General features: G+C 44.0%; 1 protein-coding gene across 4 annotated transcripts in view; it reads left to right on the forward strand.

Annotated features, from left to right (window-relative positions):
- CDC42 (cell division cycle 42) overlaps positions 1-16,031 on the forward strand; it is a 28,963-nt gene extending 12,932 nt beyond the window's left edge. For 3 of the 4 annotated variants that reach the window (XM_074848385.1, XM_074848386.1, XM_074848387.1), the window contains 5 exons: positions 426-568; positions 5,920-5,992; positions 8,445-8,554; positions 8,662-8,859; positions 14,604-16,031. In XM_074848385.1, the coding sequence (XP_074704486.1) occupies positions 464-568; positions 5,920-5,992; positions 8,445-8,554; positions 8,662-8,859; positions 14,604-14,693 (576 nt within the window). In that variant the 5' untranslated portion in view covers positions 426-463 and the 3' untranslated portion in view covers positions 14,694-16,031. Of the gene's footprint in view, positions 1-425; positions 569-5,919; positions 5,993-8,444; positions 8,555-8,661; positions 8,860-13,086; positions 13,955-14,603 lie in introns of those variants that run through there. The other variant, XM_074848388.1, reaches the window with a different exon arrangement.
- The last annotated feature ends 4,072 nt before the right edge of the window (positions 16,032-20,103 follow it).

The following is a 20,103-nucleotide window of genomic DNA, read 5'->3' on the forward strand; positions in this document are numbered from 1 at the left end:
CTGGATGCTTCCATGCGTTAAAAACAGAGTCTGGTAGAGCCTAAAGACCTTTTTTGCCCATCTCTAGGTAACTAGGCAAAAATCCCACTGTATATTAGACTGACTGAATTTACCTAGTCCTCCTTCCCAGTGCAGAAAAGTGACCATGCCAAGCGTAGTCTTAGATGGTGTTTGGCAGTTGTATGCAGTGGGAGGGGTCTAGTGGTAGGGAGGAGGTATTTGCACTTATGAAAATGAGCAGCTTCCTATTGTGTGCGTGATGGAGGGAATGAATCTACCAACTGATTTAGGAATGTCTCGTTTTTGGGTCCCAAATATGCTGCTGGTGGTTTAGGCTCTAGTCAAAGCTCATCAATGCCATATGCTGCTATCTGGTGATCATGAGAAACATCTAAATATATGTATCTTTTTTTTTTTTTCTTCAGGGTTCTCGTTGGAGCTGATATACTAGTAGACTTCAGCTATGCAGACGATCAAGTGTGTAGTCGTGGGTGATGGTGCTGTTGGTAAAACCTGTCTCTTAATTTCTTATACAACAAATAAATTCCCATCGGAATATGTACCAACGGTAAGTGTGGGAATGGCTCCAGTTGTTCTTTGGGCATGATGGGGTAGGGAAGCATGAGTTTCCTTCTGAACTACCCTTTATGGTGTGCACACCTTAATACTTGTTGTTACAGCCTGCTTTCCTGTTGGAGACTGAACTAATACATCATGGAAAAGTAATGATCAGTCTGATACGCTGCTGTTAGTTATCTTTGGCATTGCCTGGCAGTGCTGGGATGCCTTTCCTGTATCTGGTCTGTTCTTGCTGCTTCACTGCTCTGCAGAATCTGGGCTTCTGTTTGTTGATGGCCACCAGCTGGATTCTGTGAACAAGGTTATTTGCAGTTGTTAGGACTGCTAAGTGGAGAGCAAGGAGCAGGAACACCTGCTCTCCAGCTTGTGATCTCAGTTCTTGCTACATCTTCATTTTTAGGGAAAGTAGTATTTTATGCTGCTAGAGTAGTCAGTGAGTACACTTAATGCTTGCAAAGCAAAAATGAGCATCAGAAACTCTGAAAGATCCAGAGGCTGTGCAGTGTGGCTAGCTAACTTCAGCGAAGCATGAGAAATATGTTTGAATTTAGACTGCGCAGTTTCACTCATTTATACTGTCAAGCATCTGCCAACTTTGTGTGTAGTCCTTGACTAATTCTAAGTAACCTTTTTGAGTTTTACACCCTCAGTTTTCTGAGATTCTGAATCCCTTGACTTACCTAAAGATCAAGTTGGGAGCATTTTGCTGACTGCCTGTGAGAATCATGTGTATTATCTTTCCAATAGAAAAGTGTTTTTCTTTTTAATATTGCATATGCAAGATCAGCATACTGATACTGAGGTGGCTCGGTTCTTTAGTGAGATTGCTGCAAGAGACTTTGACATCTGGATGCTCTTTTTACTAGTTTTCTCTGTTACGGACCTGAAGAGGACATCATCTACTAGTGTAAGATTTGAAGAGTTTGCCTAGCTACCTCAAATTTGGATCTGGAAATGCATTGCAAAGAGATTAAACACCTGCTGCTGAAAGGGTCAATCTTTTCTGCTATTGTAAAGCAACTTTAAAATAGCTCCTCTGAGATGGCAGGTAGCTCTGCCTAATAGCTCTTTCAGAATAGTTACTTCTTTATAAAAATGTCCTCTCTTTGTGGAAAAGAATTTGCAGTGAATGTCATTGCCTCTTTTTGAGGTATTGGCTTTGTACACTATCCAAAGATTTTTCAACTTGCCAGATTTGAGGTTTGTTAAAGATAGGACAGACTTCCACAGGGCAAAAATGTTTGTGTTTAGTTGTGGATCGGGAACTAAAGATGAAAGAACTCCTAAACCTGAGAGTGTTCAGGTTGGATGCAGTGGCTGCTGTTAGGAACCTGAGGGTTTTGTTGTAGGCGTGGAGACCCACGGTCAGCCTCTCTCATGGAGGGCCTCTATTATGGACTGGTAGAGAAGTTGTGTTTGAAACTGTTATTTGCCATTCTTAAGTTTTTGAGAGTGGTGTCAAATGTCCTGCTGCGAGGCTTCTAGGACAACCACATCCTGTGCTGAACCTGTGGAAGTCTGCTTGCCCTATTTAAGCTATTCTTTATGGTCAAGACAAAATGAAAGTGGTCAGCGAGTTCAGGCAGTGAATGTTTCTATACTTACCCCTAGTGAAATGACCCTTAATTATGTTGCAAAAAAAATGTTATAATCTTAAAGTGTATATTTTGAAAGCTTGCGAGTTTGTCTGCTGTCCTGCAGATGGTAGTACTGGCTATAAATCCCTGCTAACAAGCAATGTGGAAAAGCCACTCAAAGTAAGTTGCTTGCCAGTAAAGTGTGTTCAAGGTGTGCTAAGGCTTATTTATGCCTTTTAAAACTGTCCCATGTTTTCAGAATAGTATTTACCTCTGCACTTCATGGCTTGAGGAACTCACTGTTCTGGGGATATCACAGGCCTACTGATAATTCTGTGTATGGCCTAAAGGTGTATTTCAGACTCTGGAAACTGGTAAGTAACCTCTGATATTCCAACTAATACTTCTAGTAATAAATGGGCAAAGAACTAGCATTGTTTCCAAAATGAAAGCAAGATGTCTGAGAGCTGACAAACCTTCATGTCCCCAGAGTGTCTGTGGCTGAATAAGGACCCTAGAGTAAGGTGGGTAGGACTCAAACTAACAAAAATGTTTAAGCAGGAGGAGAACCTGGAGGTAAAGTTCTAATTTTGAGAACGTGGTAAATACTGGTGGTAGCTCAAGGCCAATGTACCAACAACACCGGGAATCAGCTGCAGCAGCTACTGCGAAGTCTCTCTTGAGAGGAAGGTGGCACCTTTCTTCCCTGACGGTGTCCAGTGGTACAGGGCACAAAGCAGTTAGTACAAGGTGAGGATGCTTTAGCAAATTATTAACAGTCTGGCTTCACTGAGCTGCGCTGTGTGTGCAGGCACTGGAGTGGCTGGTGTAAGCTGCCTGTGCCACTGTCCTGTGTAGCTGTTCTTGTGCAGCGATGTGGCCAAAACTGACTGGAGAATGCACCAGTTCAGGCTGACAGATTAGTTTTTTTCACTTGGCTCTGTGTTTTGCAGCTCTTTCTCTTTTTTGAGGATATTTCCCGGTGGGAGATGGGTTTCATACTGGTACTGCACATGGTTTGTCACCTGCATGTTTTTGATGTCATTGCTATTCTCAGAAAAAGCAGCAAGGGACATGTTCACGGAAAGCCACTGGCAACATTTGGGTAGTGGCAGATCAGGTGTGAGTCCTGTAACACAAAAGCTCATGCCACCTGCTGTAATAGACTGTGGCACCGGCAGGAACTGAAACTTCTTGTTGGGCTAATTGTTGCTCTGGTTTTTAGCCTGTCTGGCACAATTAAGGATGAAATTTTCTGTGGATTATGCTATGAGGCTGTAGTTGCCAGGTTTGCCTGAAGGCTGGCCTTGTAACCCTGGCCTCCTTAGGGCTGAACCTTTTCAATAGTGACTGTACCTTTAAAAAAAAAAATTAAATTTTAAAATCGCATTTTGCAGCTAGGGAGCTTAAAATAAAAATAACGATGAGGGCGAATGCATGCTAATTGCCCTAAAGGGCAGCTACAGGTAATACTATTGACTTCCTATCCGCTGGGTGAAAATGAGGAGAGAGATCTTTGGGGGATAAAGCTGCTGACCGTCTTCTAACATCTGAAAAAGCAAGTGCTCTGACCCTCAGTGTGGAGCATACCAGTTTTTGGTTCTGTACCTAGCAATAGATGAGTTCATCCTGACCTGTCCTTTGGAGGCTTAAAGTAGTAGTTGTGGCATATCGAATAGGCGCTGGGAAATGCCTCTTCCACCCTCCTCCAGCCTGAAGGTCTTATTTGTAGCTTGACACTTTCTGGGTTGTTCAGTAAGGCAAACTCAGTACAGTGTGTAAAGGTTTGGGCTGCAGGTAATGGAGATCAGTGTTGAAACCTCTTGCAGAATGTTAATCCAAAATAGTATGAGAGGTAGACTTCTGCATCTAGCTGATGTTCCTGGGGATGTGGAGCGTGCAGCCATAGCTGCCTTCTCAGTTGCTCTGAGTTGTGAAAAGTTGAAAAAAAATCAGTGTGGTGTCTACACTACTACTACTACTCCAAAAAGGCCATTGAATGACTCGAGCGTGTCCAGAGAAGGGCAACGGAGCTGGTGCAGGGTCTGGAGCACAGGTCTGATGGGGAGCGGCTGAGGGAACTGGGGGGGTTTAGTCTGGAGAAGAGGAGGCTGAAGGGAGACCTCATGGCCCTCTACAACTCCCTGAAAGGAGGGTGCAGAGAGGGGGGATGAGTCTCTTGAGCCAAGGAACCAGCGCCAGGACAAGAGGGAATGGCCTCAAGCTGTGCCAGGGCAGGGTCAGACTGGCTCTTAGGAAGGATTTCTTTGCAGAAGGGGTTGTTGGGCGTTGGAATGGGCTGCCCAGGGCAGGGGGGGAGTCCCCCATCCCTAGAGGGGTTGAAGAGTCGGGTTGACCCAGCGCTGAGGGATCTGGTGGAGTTGGGAACGGTCAGGGTGAGGTTCATGGTTGGACTGGAGGAGCTTCAAGGGCTTTTCCAACCGAGATGATTCTGTGTGTCAGGTACAGCTTTAACCAGGGCAGTCAGGTAGAAAGGAGACAGATCTGAACTCTTGGAAGTTCAGCTTTGAAGTGTTGTCTTGCTTCTTTTTTAGTTGTTTTGAAGTGTTGTCTTAACTCAATTTTTAGTGGGATTTTTTTCAAGGATCTAAACTCTTACTAAAACCCTGTTCATATATCCATGTGACTGCTTATTTCTGCATGTCCCTCCCTCCTCACTTCCAAGCTTTTGAGATGACTGCTGGCCTCTTCAGTGTTGTGGTTTACTTCAGCTGTGGGAGCTGCTCAGACTTCAGTTCTGTGTTGAAGAAGAGCTTCCCTATTATTCAGAGATCTCAGCTGTCTCTGAGTAACCTTGCACGACAGTATGCAGGGACAGGTTGTTTGGGTTTTTTTTACAGTGGAAAGGATTTTTTTGCCAAAGGTACTTTCTGAAATACTGTCTGTTGCAGTTCTGAAGATAAAACTGTTACTGTAATTACGGATACTGACCACAGACAGTATACTCTTTAATGCTGAGTGTGTGGGTGTTGAAGGAGAAGGCTTTGGATAGGTCCTCACACTCAATTATGTTGTAAACAAGTTACTGGATGAAACATTTTTGGTAGCGTTACCTTTTGATCTGTAGCAGGTCTGCCTTGGAGGACAGGACTGTTGTGCCAGAGGCTGTACAGAGACAATATAACTTGGTCTGCTGGAGCTGGATTCTCCATTTAGATTGAGATCACATGAATTTGATACAGACTGATTTTGATCAACTATATTGCTTCCTCCAAAGATGGAGGGTCAATTCCTGTTGAAAAGATGGGCTCTGTATTGAATTCCCCAGAAGTTCAGAAAGATGAACTTCAGAGGACTCGGATCCTGAGAGAAGCCCCGTAGCTCTGTGCCCTGAAGGGCTGGGCTGAAGTTTATCAGTTCTGTCTTTGTGGGGATGTGTTTACTGTGTCAGACCAACAGTGAAGGTTGAAATTTCTGTGGCGGTGTGGGAAGCCTCCGCAATTACAGGCAAGAGGTGCTGCAGGTGTTTTGTTCAGTGCCTTTTACCCTGTTATATGCAGTGGCGTATCTAGTGTGCCTTTGCTTCAGATCCCTCACAGAAACAGCTCTTGCATCCCTATTCCCTCTTGAATTGTCCCGTAACAGCCTTAATTAATGGTAATAGCATCGCAAGCCTAATGGCTTCTGTTATCCTGTGCAGGTGACTCTTACACAAGTTGGAGTGGTCTGGCAAGGTAAGTAGGGTGATGGTTTGAAAGGTGGCTTGTACACATCCTCTTAAATGTTTCTCTTTTCTTACCAGGTTTTTGATAACTATGCTGTAACAGTGATGATCGGAGGAGAGCCTTACACCCTAGGCCTCTTTGATACTGCAGGTGAGAAAACAAGTGCTTGTGTCATTGTAACTGCCCAAGGTTTAGTGGAGGTGGTGTTGAACGTGAAGACATACAGTTGTCTTGGGGTTTTTAATGAAAGGGAAAAAACTTTCTTGGTTCTTCATTTCTGACCTTTGAGGAATTGCTAAATCAAGTTCACATAAAAAAACTACCAGCGAGCTACAACCCCCCCTGCCCCCCAAACATCTACTTTTTTTAGAACTGTTTTATTTTGTGACACCAGAGGACAAGATTCAAACTTTCATCTCTGATCTAGGTGATAACTGGAGGATAATGGTTTTCTATTTTTTGAACAAAATTTAAGGAGAAAATTGTGTTGAATAAAATGTGGATTATATGTGGGTTTTGTTCAGTAAATAGCCTATTTTTTGCCAAACATCAGTACAGAATGACTAACATTAGAACATATGCATGTGTTGTGTCTCTAAATTCTTAACATCGATGAAGTCAAGATGTTGTGTGGTGCTTCGTAAGCCCTCTCACTATAGGCTTTTTTAAAATTAAAAATAAATCTGCAGGCCTCTTTGTTTATGGTTATTAGACTGTATCTCAGGTTCTGGCTGGGGAAATGTACAACGATTAAACAGCTACAAACATTGCTTTGCACGTGTGAAAATTTAGCAAGAAAACTGGTTCAGCTGTTAGTTACCCAGTCCCCAACCTGTAATAATACCAAAGTGGTATGGCAGTATCTGGTGTTGTAAATTATCCTTCAAGAGAGTCCTTCCAGAGAGCTTAGATAAGCTGTTACCTCAAATTGTCTTGCTAGAGCATAATCTGAAGGTTTCCAGCTGAATTCTTACAGATGCATCATTAATGTCTTATTTGATTAATGAAATGATCTTAGGCTTCCAGTCAAACACTGTAGGTTCAATTTTCTCTTCACATTCTCCTAAATGTGATTTACGTGTTAGTTTTTGCAAACTCCCTAGTTCATGGCTGAGGAGTTGAGCAGAGAGGCTCCTTCCTGACGCATGCTGTGTAGGCTGCTGTAGGGACCAGTATTTAGATGGGTCTTAACTGTAGCATTCTGGTACCTGCATGGGTAGAAGCTGTGTTAGATCCTTTTCTGCCTGTTTTCCTGCTGAGGTCCTCTGGAAACTGGTGTGTGTGTGTGTAGATATGCATATCCATATGCACATCAACGTGAGTGCAGTAACCCTGAAAGTCATTTTGAAAACTCACTAAGTGGCTTTAGTGCGTGCAGGTGACTCTGTGCACTTGTGAATATAAAGGCTTTCCTTTCAGAGCTGGGCTTTTGTTCTTTAAAGGTCACCTGCTTTTTGCTGAATAGTAGCCAGCACAAGTTACAGAACTTAACAATGGGCAAACTCACTATTAATAACTGTCAAATTGGAAAAAAAAAAAAAAACCCACAGAGTCTTTGTTTAGAACTTGTACTATGAAGACAAAGCTTTCTGGAGTAGTCTGTTAATCACAACGAGGTGTTTTGGTCAGTGCCTAGCTCCTCTGTGTCCAGCTAAGCATGATAGCTGTAACAACCTGCCTAGACCTCCATCTTCACACTGTAGATCTTCCTCCATTGAGATGTCCCAAGTGTTGAGTTGGCTCCTTCAAGATCTCGGAGGTCTTTGTGCTGTGTGATAGGTGAGAGAGCATCGGTTGAAATCTGAGGCATTTTGAACGAGTGTTTCTGACTTGGCTGCCAGCAAGTACAGCAGCTTCTGTAGTGCCAGGTTTGCTTTCTAAAAATAGAGTGCTACTGAATTGAGGAGGAGGAGGTTTAAGAATGAGCTGAGCAGAGTTGGGCTGGTGGTGCCCTGCAGGGACTGCCTGCTCTCTTTCGGGCCCAAAGGGAAGAGCCTGGCTTCCCCTGACGTACAGCCCATGCAGGGACTCTGGTGCATTCTTAGGGGAGTGCTGCTGGATGGTCTGAGTGTGCCCTCACCTGTAACAGCAGCATTCTCCTCTTACTGCTCGGAGGACACTTCACGAAGTGGTCACAAGTGTAAGTCAGAACGTTCTAGAGAACAAAACTGCCTCTTTGGTTTTTTCCCTCCAAACTGCAGGGTTTTTGCAGGGTAACGAAATTTGATGGCATGATACTTTTAATGAATGGACTTGGTGCAGAGGACCTCATCTGAACTGGATCCATGTTTGGTAACTTCATTACAATCAAGGAAAGTGTTATGCAGTCTGAGGCTGTTTGATCTAAAGGTTATTAGAGCGTACTCCTATCAGACTTCCTAGCTCTCCTGTGACTCTAAGCAGCTCGTTGTTACATAGCAACTGAATGAATTGAGGATTTGAAAACTGGGATCTTTGAATGGTTGGGTTCAGGGCACGTGCTTAAGAGCTAGGATTAATCACAGTAATGCTATTGTGCTGGAATATGTGTTCTAACCACCTGTAAAGGGCAGTATTTCATGGTCTGGGTCTCTAACACTGTGTGAATTTTCTCCCCTTCTAGGTCAGGAAGACTATGATAGATTACGACCCCTCAGCTATCCACAGACAGATGTATTTCTGGTCTGTTTTTCAGTGGTGTCTCCTTCTTCATTTGAAAATGTGAAAGAAAAGGTTGGTTGAACTCTGCCTAAAAAGGGAGCTGCTGCAGTGATTTTGGAAATATGTCAGGAGTTATCTGAGGTGGTTAGTAACAAATACTGTGTCTTCTGTGTCTTTAGTGGGTACCTGAAATTACTCACCACTGTCCAAAGACTCCTTTCCTGCTTGTTGGGACCCAAATTGATCTAAGAGATGATCCCTCAACAATTGAGAAACTTGCCAAGAACAAGCAGAAGCCCATAACTCCAGAGACGGCTGAAAAACTGGCCCGGGACCTGAAGGCTGTCAAATACGTGGAATGCTCTGCACTTACGCAGGTGAGAGTTGGTCTTTGACCATTTTTGCTTGTTTGTGTTCCATGCTTTTTTTCAGTTATGGGGGAAACCAGCTCAATATGGATGTGAAAGGGTATGAGCTCTGTTTCTGCTGATGACACAGTAGCTTTCTCTTTGTCCTGTTGTTGTAAGGCACAAGGAGTTGGCAGTGGTAGAAAGAAAATGAGCCTGTGTAGGTTAGGCATAGTGTAGAGGGGTGATGGAGGAGGATGTTTGCTTTTGTGTTGGAGGAAAATAGCTATTGAAAACTTAGGAGTGTTACAGACAATAAGTGGGTTAGGACACAGAATGCAACTCTCCACTGAAGACAACAGGCAAAGAAAAACCTCAGAAAAGTCAGTTCTGGTACTTCTAAGACTAGGAGCCTTCATACTTGCGGGACCTGCTTTCTCTTCCTGCGCAGTTGGTGGTGAGCTGTTTCCTGTGTCCGCCTTGAGATGGAAGTTCTGTTGAAACAGAAAATAACAATGAAATAGTTCTTGAGACACAAATGTGGTGATGTTGTGTGAACTAACTTGTGAATATGAGTCTAAAGCCAACTAAAATAGCTAATTAGAGGCCAGGAAACCCAATTATCCTTTCCCTTGAAATTAGGAATACTAGGATGGGGTGGATGGGAGCCATCGGCTGGCTAGCTGGCATGTTGCCTTGACTTTGGATGCCCCGGGAACTTGTGTGCCTACTCTTGCAGAATTGACTACAGCTCTTTAACAATTTCCTTAATGTTACTCTAAAGAATTTGTCCCCACCTGATGTGCATTGCACTAGGGGTGCACAGTATCAAGTCCCTCCCTCTTTTCAGTTTTGTTGTACATTCATCTCTAGTATCTTGAACACAAAGCTTTGTTGCTAAACTTCATGAAGCCTGAAGTTCTGCTTATCTTGTACCTTTTGCCCTGATTGCATGTTGACTCTTCCGTTTGGGATCCTGAGACTTTTTTTTTGTAACAAAAGATTTGCCTGAGTGTTTGCTGAGAAGGAAGAGGCTTTCAATGGAATTGTGCAGGACACTAGCACTGGAGGTGTTGTGACAGGCTCATCCTGGGGATCCCTGATCAAAAGGTGGTCTTGGCTGTGCTTCCTTGCTGCCCACACACAAGCTGAGGGATATTTGTGCCTGAGTTGTAATTCTCTTGGATCTGTTCAGTCCTGAAATACCATTTTAGGTGGTGTCTGGCACATCCTGAACGCTGATGTGAACCAGGCTGTAGAACCTGCTAGTTGGTTAAATATATACCAGGACTTTGTCCTGTATAGCTCACTGAGACCCTTTCCTCTGTACCTTTAAACTTGCCTTGTTTTTCAAATTGCATGGAAGCACCTAAAATTGCCAGCGTAAGAGTTGATGTGATTAAAAATTTCAGTGTTTATCCATTCTTTTTACTTCCAGATAGACTAAACTGTATCTGTTGCAGAGAACAGCTTTATCACTTGGAAGCTCAGCCTGAATTTCTTCCAGAGCACTAGTGCTTGTATACCTATTGATGGTTTTAGGAATCAAGAGTAACCTGGGAAGGAGGGTTCAGAAGCCTTCTCACCTGGAAGACTAGTTGGTTTGCATCTGCTCTATTCTTCTTCCTTCATTTATTGTTGACTCCCCTCACAAAACACCTTTTTCCTCAGCCTGTCAGTAATAGCTGCCAAACAGAAATGTAGATTATTTGTGAAGGGTTGCTTGGAGTTCCTGGCAGCGATCTAGCTGGCAGCTTGCTAAACACAGAAGTCGTCTGGCTTTGCTAGCCAGGAGGGTTGTTTTCCTACCTGCAAGGCAATGTTGTAGTAGCTGATGTCAACTACTCAGCTGGGTAGTTCACTCTCTCTTTACCTTGGCTTCTGTCTACACAGTTCACCTCAGCAGTGTAGGGTGTCTTTTTACCTTCCCAACTAATTTAAAAATGACTTTGACACCACAGTAGCAAGTAATCATAAAATCATGGAACCAGAGCATGTTTGGTTTTTTTTTTCCTGGGAGGAAGAATTTGCTTGTCTGTGTAGAAGAGTTGATGTTCTGAAAGTCCTAAGAGGCTGAGTTGGAGTCTTTTCTGTGAAGACAGAATATCTTCTTCCTGAGTTTGGATGACTGCCATACTGAGGAGTCAGTTCTACTCCCTCTTTCCTCAGGTTATGGAATCCCCTTTTTTAATTAAGGCACTCTCAATGTCTATTTTCAACCTTTCTCTACAAAATAGTACCCAATACCACTGTAAAAAGCGGATAACGCTTTGCTGTTAGGTAAGGGTGGCTGACAAACAGATAACCACTGAAATGATTGTTGCTTCTGTAACACCTAAGAGGTAAATGTCTGAAGCTCAATGCTAATACCTAACGCAAGGGAGAACTCTTCAGTTCCTTTTTTCCCCCCTGATGCTGGGTTGACAGTTTTGATAGATTTATAAATTGTCTTTAAACTGTCCATGAATGGAGGGTGTAAAGGGAGCCAGAGCTCAACCTATTTCCCAGTGCAGCACAGGAGCCGTGTTACTTTAACCAGAGTATCAAGGCCTGTGTGTCAGTGGTATCAAACACAGTTCCCTTCATGCGGTTACTCTTGTATCATTGAGGCTTTCAACCCCAGTCCCATTTTTGTAACCATTGTCCCTGTTTTGTTTTTTTTTCTCCTCTTCCCTTGAGTGTTTTGCTAGGTCCTTCAAAACAAATCCCAAATTCTGTTCTCTTTGAACAAATTAATTTCTCCTGTGCAACAGGAAAACAAAAGATGAGTCCCTGAGTAGGAGAATTAAGGAAGCTTGTCTTCTTGATTCTTGCCCTGCCTGGGTTCTTAGTCTAACAGTACGTAATTGAGCTTATACTGCAGCCTTATTCTCAGAGAAAGAAAATCTGATTAGTACTTGGACTTCACATAGGCATTATTTATCTGAAGTCTCTAGCTCTTTTGTCAGCCTAGGTTGCAACTCATTTAAAAAAAGTTGCTGGGGAGGATGGACAGAATGACTCTGCATGGTAATTTCCTTCTGATCTTTCAAGTATAATCTTGCGTGTAACATGATGGACTTCAATGCTTCCAGATAGAATTGCCTTAGAGATCTCCCATGTATGTGCTTCAGTAAAACAAGATTAAAGCCCTTCTAAAAGGAATAGATCCAGTCTAACCTGTGAGGGAGAAACCAGTTACATTTGATTTAAATAAAAAAAAAAAATCTTAATTTTGCAGACTACAATTGTTTAGAGGAAATAATTTCAGCGTTTCTGTTTGTCTTTAGCTGGGATAAAGCAGTTCTGAATTTGTGAAGGTCACACTCATGACAGTAGATTTAGGCGAGTCCAGTTAGCATAAACTGAGCCAGGTTTCACTTCTGGTGTTCTGTGTAACTTGGCAGAGTTGCGTGGGAGTGGTAACACACTGCAGTGTTCCTGTTGTGCTTATACCAAACGCAACGCATGCTTCGTGCTCCGGTGAAATCCCTGCAGACTCCTTGCAGCTCTGTGACTGCTTGTCTGTGTTGGATCTCAGTTACTCCAAGCCTGACACCGTTTCTGTCTTCCTGTGACTTGAGTGGTTATACTTGCTTTGATAACTAAACTGAATAACTGAAATGCACCATTTCCATGCTGGCTCTCAATGTCAAAACGTCTGAAGATGACGATGGCTTACCAGAGCAGTACTGCTTCGATCCCCAGTCGTGTTTTCCCAGCCATCTGGAGATCTTCAGTTATTCAGGGGCTGAATCCACAAAGCAGAGGAGTTGTTTGAGCCTTTGCTCTGGACTAGCTGCCACTGGGGTAGTTGGGAGCAGTAAGTCCGTGCATCTGAGGTACTTGCTTATCCACAGTGGGTGGCTACAAAAGGTTTACCTGACCTTTTGGATCCCTGTGGTGGGGCAAGCTGCTCTCCGCTGTGTTTATTCCCCTGTAAACTCCCTGAGTGTATATTCAGCAGTTAAGTGGAAACCACCATCGCTTGTGTGGCCCCTCCCACCCCTGCGTTTTTGCCAGTTGCTGCTGTGTTTGTGCCTCTGCCCTTCTGGGTGTTCACTTTGTCTAACTTGGTCCATCACATGTTCTGTTTCTGACTTCTGGGTCATCTAAATGAGATTTCCTCCTGGGATCTACTTTGTTTTTTGCAAAGTAAATCTGTTTACTGCCTCTGTGAATTCAGCCTGGTCTATCCTGAATGCTCTTTGTATCTGCTTGTTTTTCTCTAATCCTCTAACCTGGCTGCTGTTTTTTCTCCTCCCCTCTGTCTTGTAGAGAGGTCTGAAGAATGTGTTTGATGAGGCTATCCTAGCTGCCCTCGAGCCTCCGGAAACTCAGCCCAAAAGGAAGTGCTGTATATTCTAAACTTTCTCCTTCCCCTCTTGCTGCTGCTTCCTCTGTCCCACTACTGTAGAAACCTGGTTAAAAAAATGAATAAAACCACCTTGATTGAAAGCTGTTGTGTCTGCTTACCATCTTAGAGCAACCTCTGTATTAGCTCTTGGACTGAAAACAATACTTAAGACCTTTAGTAAAACATTGTGACTGTGGAACACGAACTGGACTCGCTTAACTCTCTGCTGCTTGGGTTGCCAGATGTGGGTAGCTTTATAATTCAGGCTGTTGGGGGAAGGGATCTGGTTACATCATTATTTAAAGAAAGATCAAAAGAATAAGACATGATGTTTGATCTTCCTGAATTCAACTGGAAGAAGCGATGCGTGTTTTTTTTCAATTTCTACTTGTGACTCTTGTTAACTGTATTTGCATGACAAAAGTACATGAAACGGTGATCTGCAAGTTACGCTGTAATGTGAAGGGTTTTCTGGTTCTCCTTTGTGCAGTGAGATGTTTTTCTGTTGCTATTGCTTTGGCTGTCTGTGCTGTAGTGGAGTATTTGTCAGTCCTTGGGGGGAAGGAAGTATCAATGTACTTGCTACTGCTTTATGAACTGTTAAAATTCTTGCTTTCACTAACATGGTAGACCTCTTCATTTCAATAATAGATCCTTAAAGCCTGTTACTGTAAGATGTAAAGCTGCTTCTTACTATCATGCTTCTGATTTTTATTGTTTTAAGGAGAAAACATAAATTGTAGCTTGTCTTTAAATTTTGAAATTAAAAACTGCGGTTGTTTGTATAAATGACTGATGAAGCTTTATTCCGATTTGCACTCCTGGCTTCAGTTTACCACTTAACGCAATGTACAGTACCCACTTCGTACTCCTCCCGTCTTGACTTCTCTGATGCCATGCACAGCTTCTGGGCTCTACCTGGCTGCTTCTAACGGTCGGGCGTTTGGGGCCAGAAGCCTGACCGGGGCGTGTACCGGACCAATTTATCGTTGCATGCTTGCCTTGTCTCTTCTCTCCCCCGACACACGGGTGTCTGCGCTGCTGTACTGGCGTGCTCCCGATCGAGCTCTTCCATTTGAATGCAGCACTTTCTGCTTTGTCATTAGCATGTGAAACGTGTTAGTAGCCAACTAATCATAAAAATTGCCTTAAGGAAATGACTTTGGTACGTGTGTTTTTGCTTCTCGTGAAGTATACTGATCTGGTCTCAAAGAACGTGCGTTCCTGTTGGGAAAATGAGACGCTGCGCTCAGGACCTGCGAACGGCAGCAGTGCGGCTTGGACAGAGCCTCGCTGAGCAGAGGACGCTCTGGGAGTTGTAGATGGCAAACCTCAATTCGTCGTTAGAGGGGTTTGTCTGCCACTTGACTTTCTGTGGTTTTGTTTGTGTGAAAACTCAAAAATGAGACTGCCCCTTTCTCTCTTTGCCCCTTTTCAGAAAGGCCTAAAGAATGTATTTGACGAAGCGATATTGGCTGCCCTGGAGCCTCCGGAGCCGAAGAAGACTCGCAGGTGTGTGCTGCTATGAACGTCCCTCCACAGCCCCTTCTGCAAAGCTGGTGTTTGATGTCATACTAAAAGCAATGTTTAAATCAAACTAAAGATACAAATTTTAAAATTTGTTTTCGCAATAATGACAAATGCCCTGCACTCCCATCTCCCCCACACGATCCCTGTGTGAGATGAGAATGTTAGTGTTTATTCCCCAGTGCTCCCTCAATTCAGTTAAACTAGTTAATTTTGAGTAATTATGTATTATCAGAAAACACTGATCAGTACTAGTTTTTTATTTTGTTTACTGTTTCTAATTTTTTTTTTGTTTAAAATCCAGGCATGCTTGTGATGACTTTTTCTGTAACAGACTAATTCTAGGCTGTTTTACTGAAGCCTTGTCCCTTATGCCAGTCTGGCAGGACTCGGTTCTGGTTTCAAGAACTTCTAGGGCTGTTCTGCAGCCAGCCAGCAGCCTGGGTTTGAGCAGACTTTAGTACTAAAGACAAATACAGGAAAGTAAAATGTCCCAAGCTGGTGCTCCTCTAAGGAGGAGTGTAGAAAATGTATCTGCATCTCCTCTGAAGTTGCCTTGTATCTCTTCCCCCTGGCTTTCCACTGTGCAGGTCATAAATTTCTACCCCATCCTCTAAGTTATGAAGCCTTAGGAATACGAGAATCATTTTCTCTGGATGCACCATCAGACTTGAAACTAGCTTGCCAGTCTCTTCCTTAATCTTTGACATCATAAGCTTTTTGTCACATGATGAAGAAATAACTGTACCTTTTTAAGCATGCCCAACTGATTCAGTTGGCTTTTAACAAATTCATCTTCTGCCAATCCTTAATTATTAGAGAAACGCTTACAATGACCAGCATAGACACTGCTGTTTGGACACTGAAAGGACCTGGTGTATGTTAAGATGAGTTTTGGAGCTGGTCCTGGTGGTGCATCTCTTACTGGATGGCTTGGCATCCTTCAGGGAGGGGTGGAAAGATAGACCTGTGTCAGTAGGAGGGAGCTGCAGGGAGGGGTTTCTAGTGTTCAGTGTGGCACCCTACAGGGACCAGTTAAGGGAATCCTCTTTTTCTGCATTTTGCTCGTAAGTAACCTTGAACCTGTAAGATGGGCTCCAGTCCACTGAGGATTGTGTGCAGGGTCTTTACATAGACTGACTGCAGTGTTGTAGGGATTTTACCAAAAATATATTTTGGCTTGCAAATTCAAAGTTTTTTAAGACTTAGGGAATCTCCTCCATCTTCCAAAATTCTGATTTCTTGTAGACTCATTAGTGTTGAACCAATGCTTTTTCATGTGTAAGTTCTTTGTATATGCATTCTTTTCAGATGTATTAAACATCAAGTATCTTCACAAGCCTGCCTGAGGGTAGTTATTTCCCTTGCCTTTCTCTTGAGTGTGAAGGACTTTTAAATATGGCTTTTATCCCTTGCGAGCTCCACTCTCCTCCTTTCAAGTTAGTTTGGGTCTTTCCTTAATGCTTAATCCTGTCAGTTCGTGTCTTCCCTCATTTCTGCTGGGCTCAGTTCTGTCAAGGTTGCTCTAAACTTTGATGCAATGTCTTTGCTGTTATACCCAACTCTGAAGGGAGGGCACTGTGGTTTTTAACAAAAGGAATACTCGTTGTTGTGCATGTTCCCAAATATTAAAAGTCGGATTTGGGGGGTTATTGGGCTCTTGCACCTCTTCTGTCAAGAAGCTAGTCTTTGTGGAAGTTTCCTGTTGTTCACTGGCAGGGAACCCTAAAGGGTCAAATGACATCATACCTATCTCCCTCTCAAAAACACACGGAATTTGTTACACCTTTTTGTTAGTTCTCATAAGAAACAGTGCAATCTTACACTGTTGATGCATAACTTGTATTAATTATTAAAACACATTCCGAAGAGCCTCATTAAAGGTCATTTTTATTTTAAGAACCTGACTTGAGTGCTGTAATCCAGAAGCTCAGGGTCAAATGTGTGCTTTTCACTCTTTTTAGTGATTAGAGCTGCTGTTCAACTTTGCAGTACAGTTTTTAAGTGCTGTCTTCTGTGGGGAGGCTTGGCTGCAGGTCTGTGGCTTGCAGCTGAAAGTTCTGCTGGTACTTGTAATGTCTGGTGACAGTTGAGTGTTGGTGGCTGCTCTGTGAGCTTGCAGCAGGCTGAAGTGGACTTCTGCACCTTCTCATAGCTAAACCTAATTCATATGTCTAAAGCCAGCAGCAAGACTGGTGACCAAGGGTTTGCCTGTATGAAATCAGGCAGAAAACTGCCTCTGAAGTGGGGGGAGAACCCTTTAGGACTTGTGCTTTAAGCACAAGTGTGTCAAGCTTTTTCTGTCTTGGATTCATCCTTACGTGGAGGTTGCCTGTAGCTGTCTGGTCTCTCTGCATATGTTTTTATGGCAGTGATTTGGGGCAGTCCTTTCACGCAGGTCCGTTTGGCTAAGCAATAAAGTCTGTGCTGTTAAATTGGTGTCACGAGGTTAAACTTGCTCTGGAAGGAATCCTGGAGGTGTTGGATGATGGAAAAACACCCTTTTCAAAGAGTGGTGCTGCTTCCTTCCTCTCTGTGTTGCATTAACTTTGCAGAAGTCTGCTCTGATAGCTCCATGACTCCACTAGTACATAGCTGTCCCAGTCCAGAGAGAGGATGGGATGCTGGAATTGGTTAAACAAGCAAAACCAGCTTAGCTCATGGGCTTTTTCACACCATGCCTTTTTTTCTCTGGAGCTCAGTAGTGAGGCCTCTCTCGAGCTGGGTGTGTGAGATGTGCTTGCTCTGTGTTGTCAGGTTATATGAGTTGCTCCGAAGAGCTCCTTGGGGACTGCCTCCTCCCTGTGTGAAGGCATGCAAAATGGGCAAAACCAGTGAGAAACATCACTTTCTTCCCTTTCTGGGGCTGCCATTTTTAGCTAGCAGGTTTGAAAGCAAAGGACTTGGAGGCAGGTGGGAATACTTGGCATTTCCCTTGATACTAGTGTGGCAAGTATGTGGTGTGAGCTGGGATTGCCTCATGTTACTGCTTTTGCAATAGAGGACTTGCCTGTTCGAAGGTGCACCCACAGCTCGGGGTTGGCTTCCTTATCACCTGTGAGGATTCCTGAGGTACCCATAGCAGCTCACTAGCACAAATAGCACAAGAGGTCTGGGCTGGCTGCTTAACCAACTGCTACATGTGTTAATCGTGTCGCTTGTAAAGGGCCAGAAATCTCTGTGGTAAGGCATCTGAGAATCATACTGAAATTGCTCTAAGGACTGAAGGCTGCATGGGCACTGAAGAGCAGCTTCTTGTTTTAAAAGCTGGGATGCACAGCGATATCTTAATGAAATGTCTTGGTTATCCATGTAACACTTCTACTAAACAGCCACTTCTTCTTGCATAAGGAATAGGTTAGTGATTTCTGGATTTTGGTTGGCTCTCATGTGAACCTCCAGTTCCTAACACTAAATCAGTTTTGCTTAAAAGCAGGTGGTGAGTGGAGCTCTTGCTTCTGTTGGCTACTCCAAACAAGTGGCTCTGTATCAGCTGCTTGTTGCCTCTGAAGCAGTAATCATCCCCTTTCCCTGCCTTGGCTGTGTGTTCCCACACCATCCTTCACGTTAGCTCCATTCAGCTGTATAGGGAGACCTATAGTCACTAATTGCATGGAAATGTAACATCCTGTAGGATACTTTCCTGCTGAACTAGTGGACTCTACTGCCTGGTTTCCATGGTCAAGCTGATCCAAAATGACTGCAAGGGAGGAGGTAGGAGAGCAGATCTGATGCAGAGGCTTAGGGAGGAGGAGGGAATGTGCACACAGTCTGACCAGTTCAGCTGTATCAGGTAAACACGTGTATGCTGTGGTGACAAATAGCATGAATCAGTTTGTTTTCCCACTGTGCTGTTGTCAACAGAGTTGAAATATGAAAGTTGAGGACTATCGGCTCAATAGGCAAGTACTTAATGTTGAGAAAAGTCCTGCCTCTGTTGTAAGGGACGTACTTGCATCAGAAATCCAAAACAAGAGGTTGGACTCCAGGATTGATTACTGGTGGGAAGAGTGCTCCAGGGCAGTGGTTGCTTTCCTGAGCAGGAGATAACTTAAGCACACCCTTATGTTCAGTCCCTCCCTTGCTGATTTAGTTAATATGTGGAAATTCCCGCTGTGTCTAAGCTAATCTAACCCTGCTGTTTCTGTAGCTCCTGGTGCAGGCATGGTCTCTGCGTGGCTGCTGTAACTCAGACTGGTTTTAAACTGGGGGCTGTTTCTTCTCTCCAAGCTTCCCTGTGCTGTGCCATCAGGAACATGTTGGAGATGTGAGCTTTGTCTTGGTCTCCTTTGCCTGTTTCCTTGTGGGGTAATGGGAAAGAAACTACGTTATGCCTTGGAAGGTGCTGCTGAACAACAGATGCAGCTAGGGTGGTCTTTTCTTCAGCGTTTGGGAGGTCGGTGAGACCAGCTGAGCTCTGCAGCTTTCCCAGGAGGGAGTTCATCTGCTCAGCCATATTCTTTCCTCCTCTCAGTCCCAGTAATGTGCTAGTTCTTGCCATCAGCGCTGTGCATTATGCTTACTTAGGTGTGGCCCTTATTAAAACATGGGTAGGATATCGTGTAAGGAAAGATGAGCACATTTGATAAGACCTCTGAGAGAAGAGCTTTTGGGAGCAACTGCATCTTTACCAGCACCACTGAGTCACCCAAACTCCTTAGCGGTTTGTTTCATGGCATTGCCCAGGCTGTGGTACACCGCCAGGCAAGCTGCCTGGTGCCTGAAAGGCAGTGTGCTGTCTCATCTGACCTGGGGATGGTCCTCTTCATTGTTCCCTGTCTCTGCTTGGGTTACGTCTGTCTGCTCATCCTTTCTTAAGGGGCTCCCAGAAGGGAGGTTTGACAAGGTGCAGCTACTTTATTGTTAGGTCAGATTGATGTGCAAATCTCCCGAGTTGTCTGTACTTGATGTGATCTGTTTTGCATCCCAGAGCGGTTTTGGAGTGTGCTAGTTGGATTTTTACTAGGTAAAATTTAAATGGATATTGTCCTTCAGCAGCGAATGGAGTTTGGGTCTTTGGGACCTGGCTAGAGTTAGTTTGAAAGGACCCCTGAAAAACTCACAGTGTTGCTGTTGGGTATGGTTTCATTTGGCAGATCTGCTCCTGCTGTCTCTGCGCTTTGCTGCTGTAGACACAGCTAAAAACAGACTGATGATTTTGGCATGTTCCCAAGAGGCAGCAGTGTCCTCTGTTTCTTGGCCACCATCTAGGTCTCATTTTGCAGCTGGTAGCAGCTGCCTCCTTTTAAAAACAGACTTTGAGTGGGATTTGTGAGAGCTGTTGTCAGCACTGCCCCTGACCCAGCCTTCCTGTTGCGTTAACTGCACGCACCAGCCACTCACCACGCAGCTATTTCACGTGGGGTGCTTGTGGGGTCCTGTGCTGGGGAGGTGCGTTGCTTTGCTTTCCC

This window comes from Strix aluco, chromosome 22, assembly GCF_031877795.1.
Source record: "Strix aluco isolate bStrAlu1 chromosome 22, bStrAlu1.hap1, whole genome shotgun sequence".
In the NCBI taxonomy this organism is placed as follows: domain Eukaryota; kingdom Metazoa; phylum Chordata; class Aves; order Strigiformes; family Strigidae; genus Strix; species Strix aluco.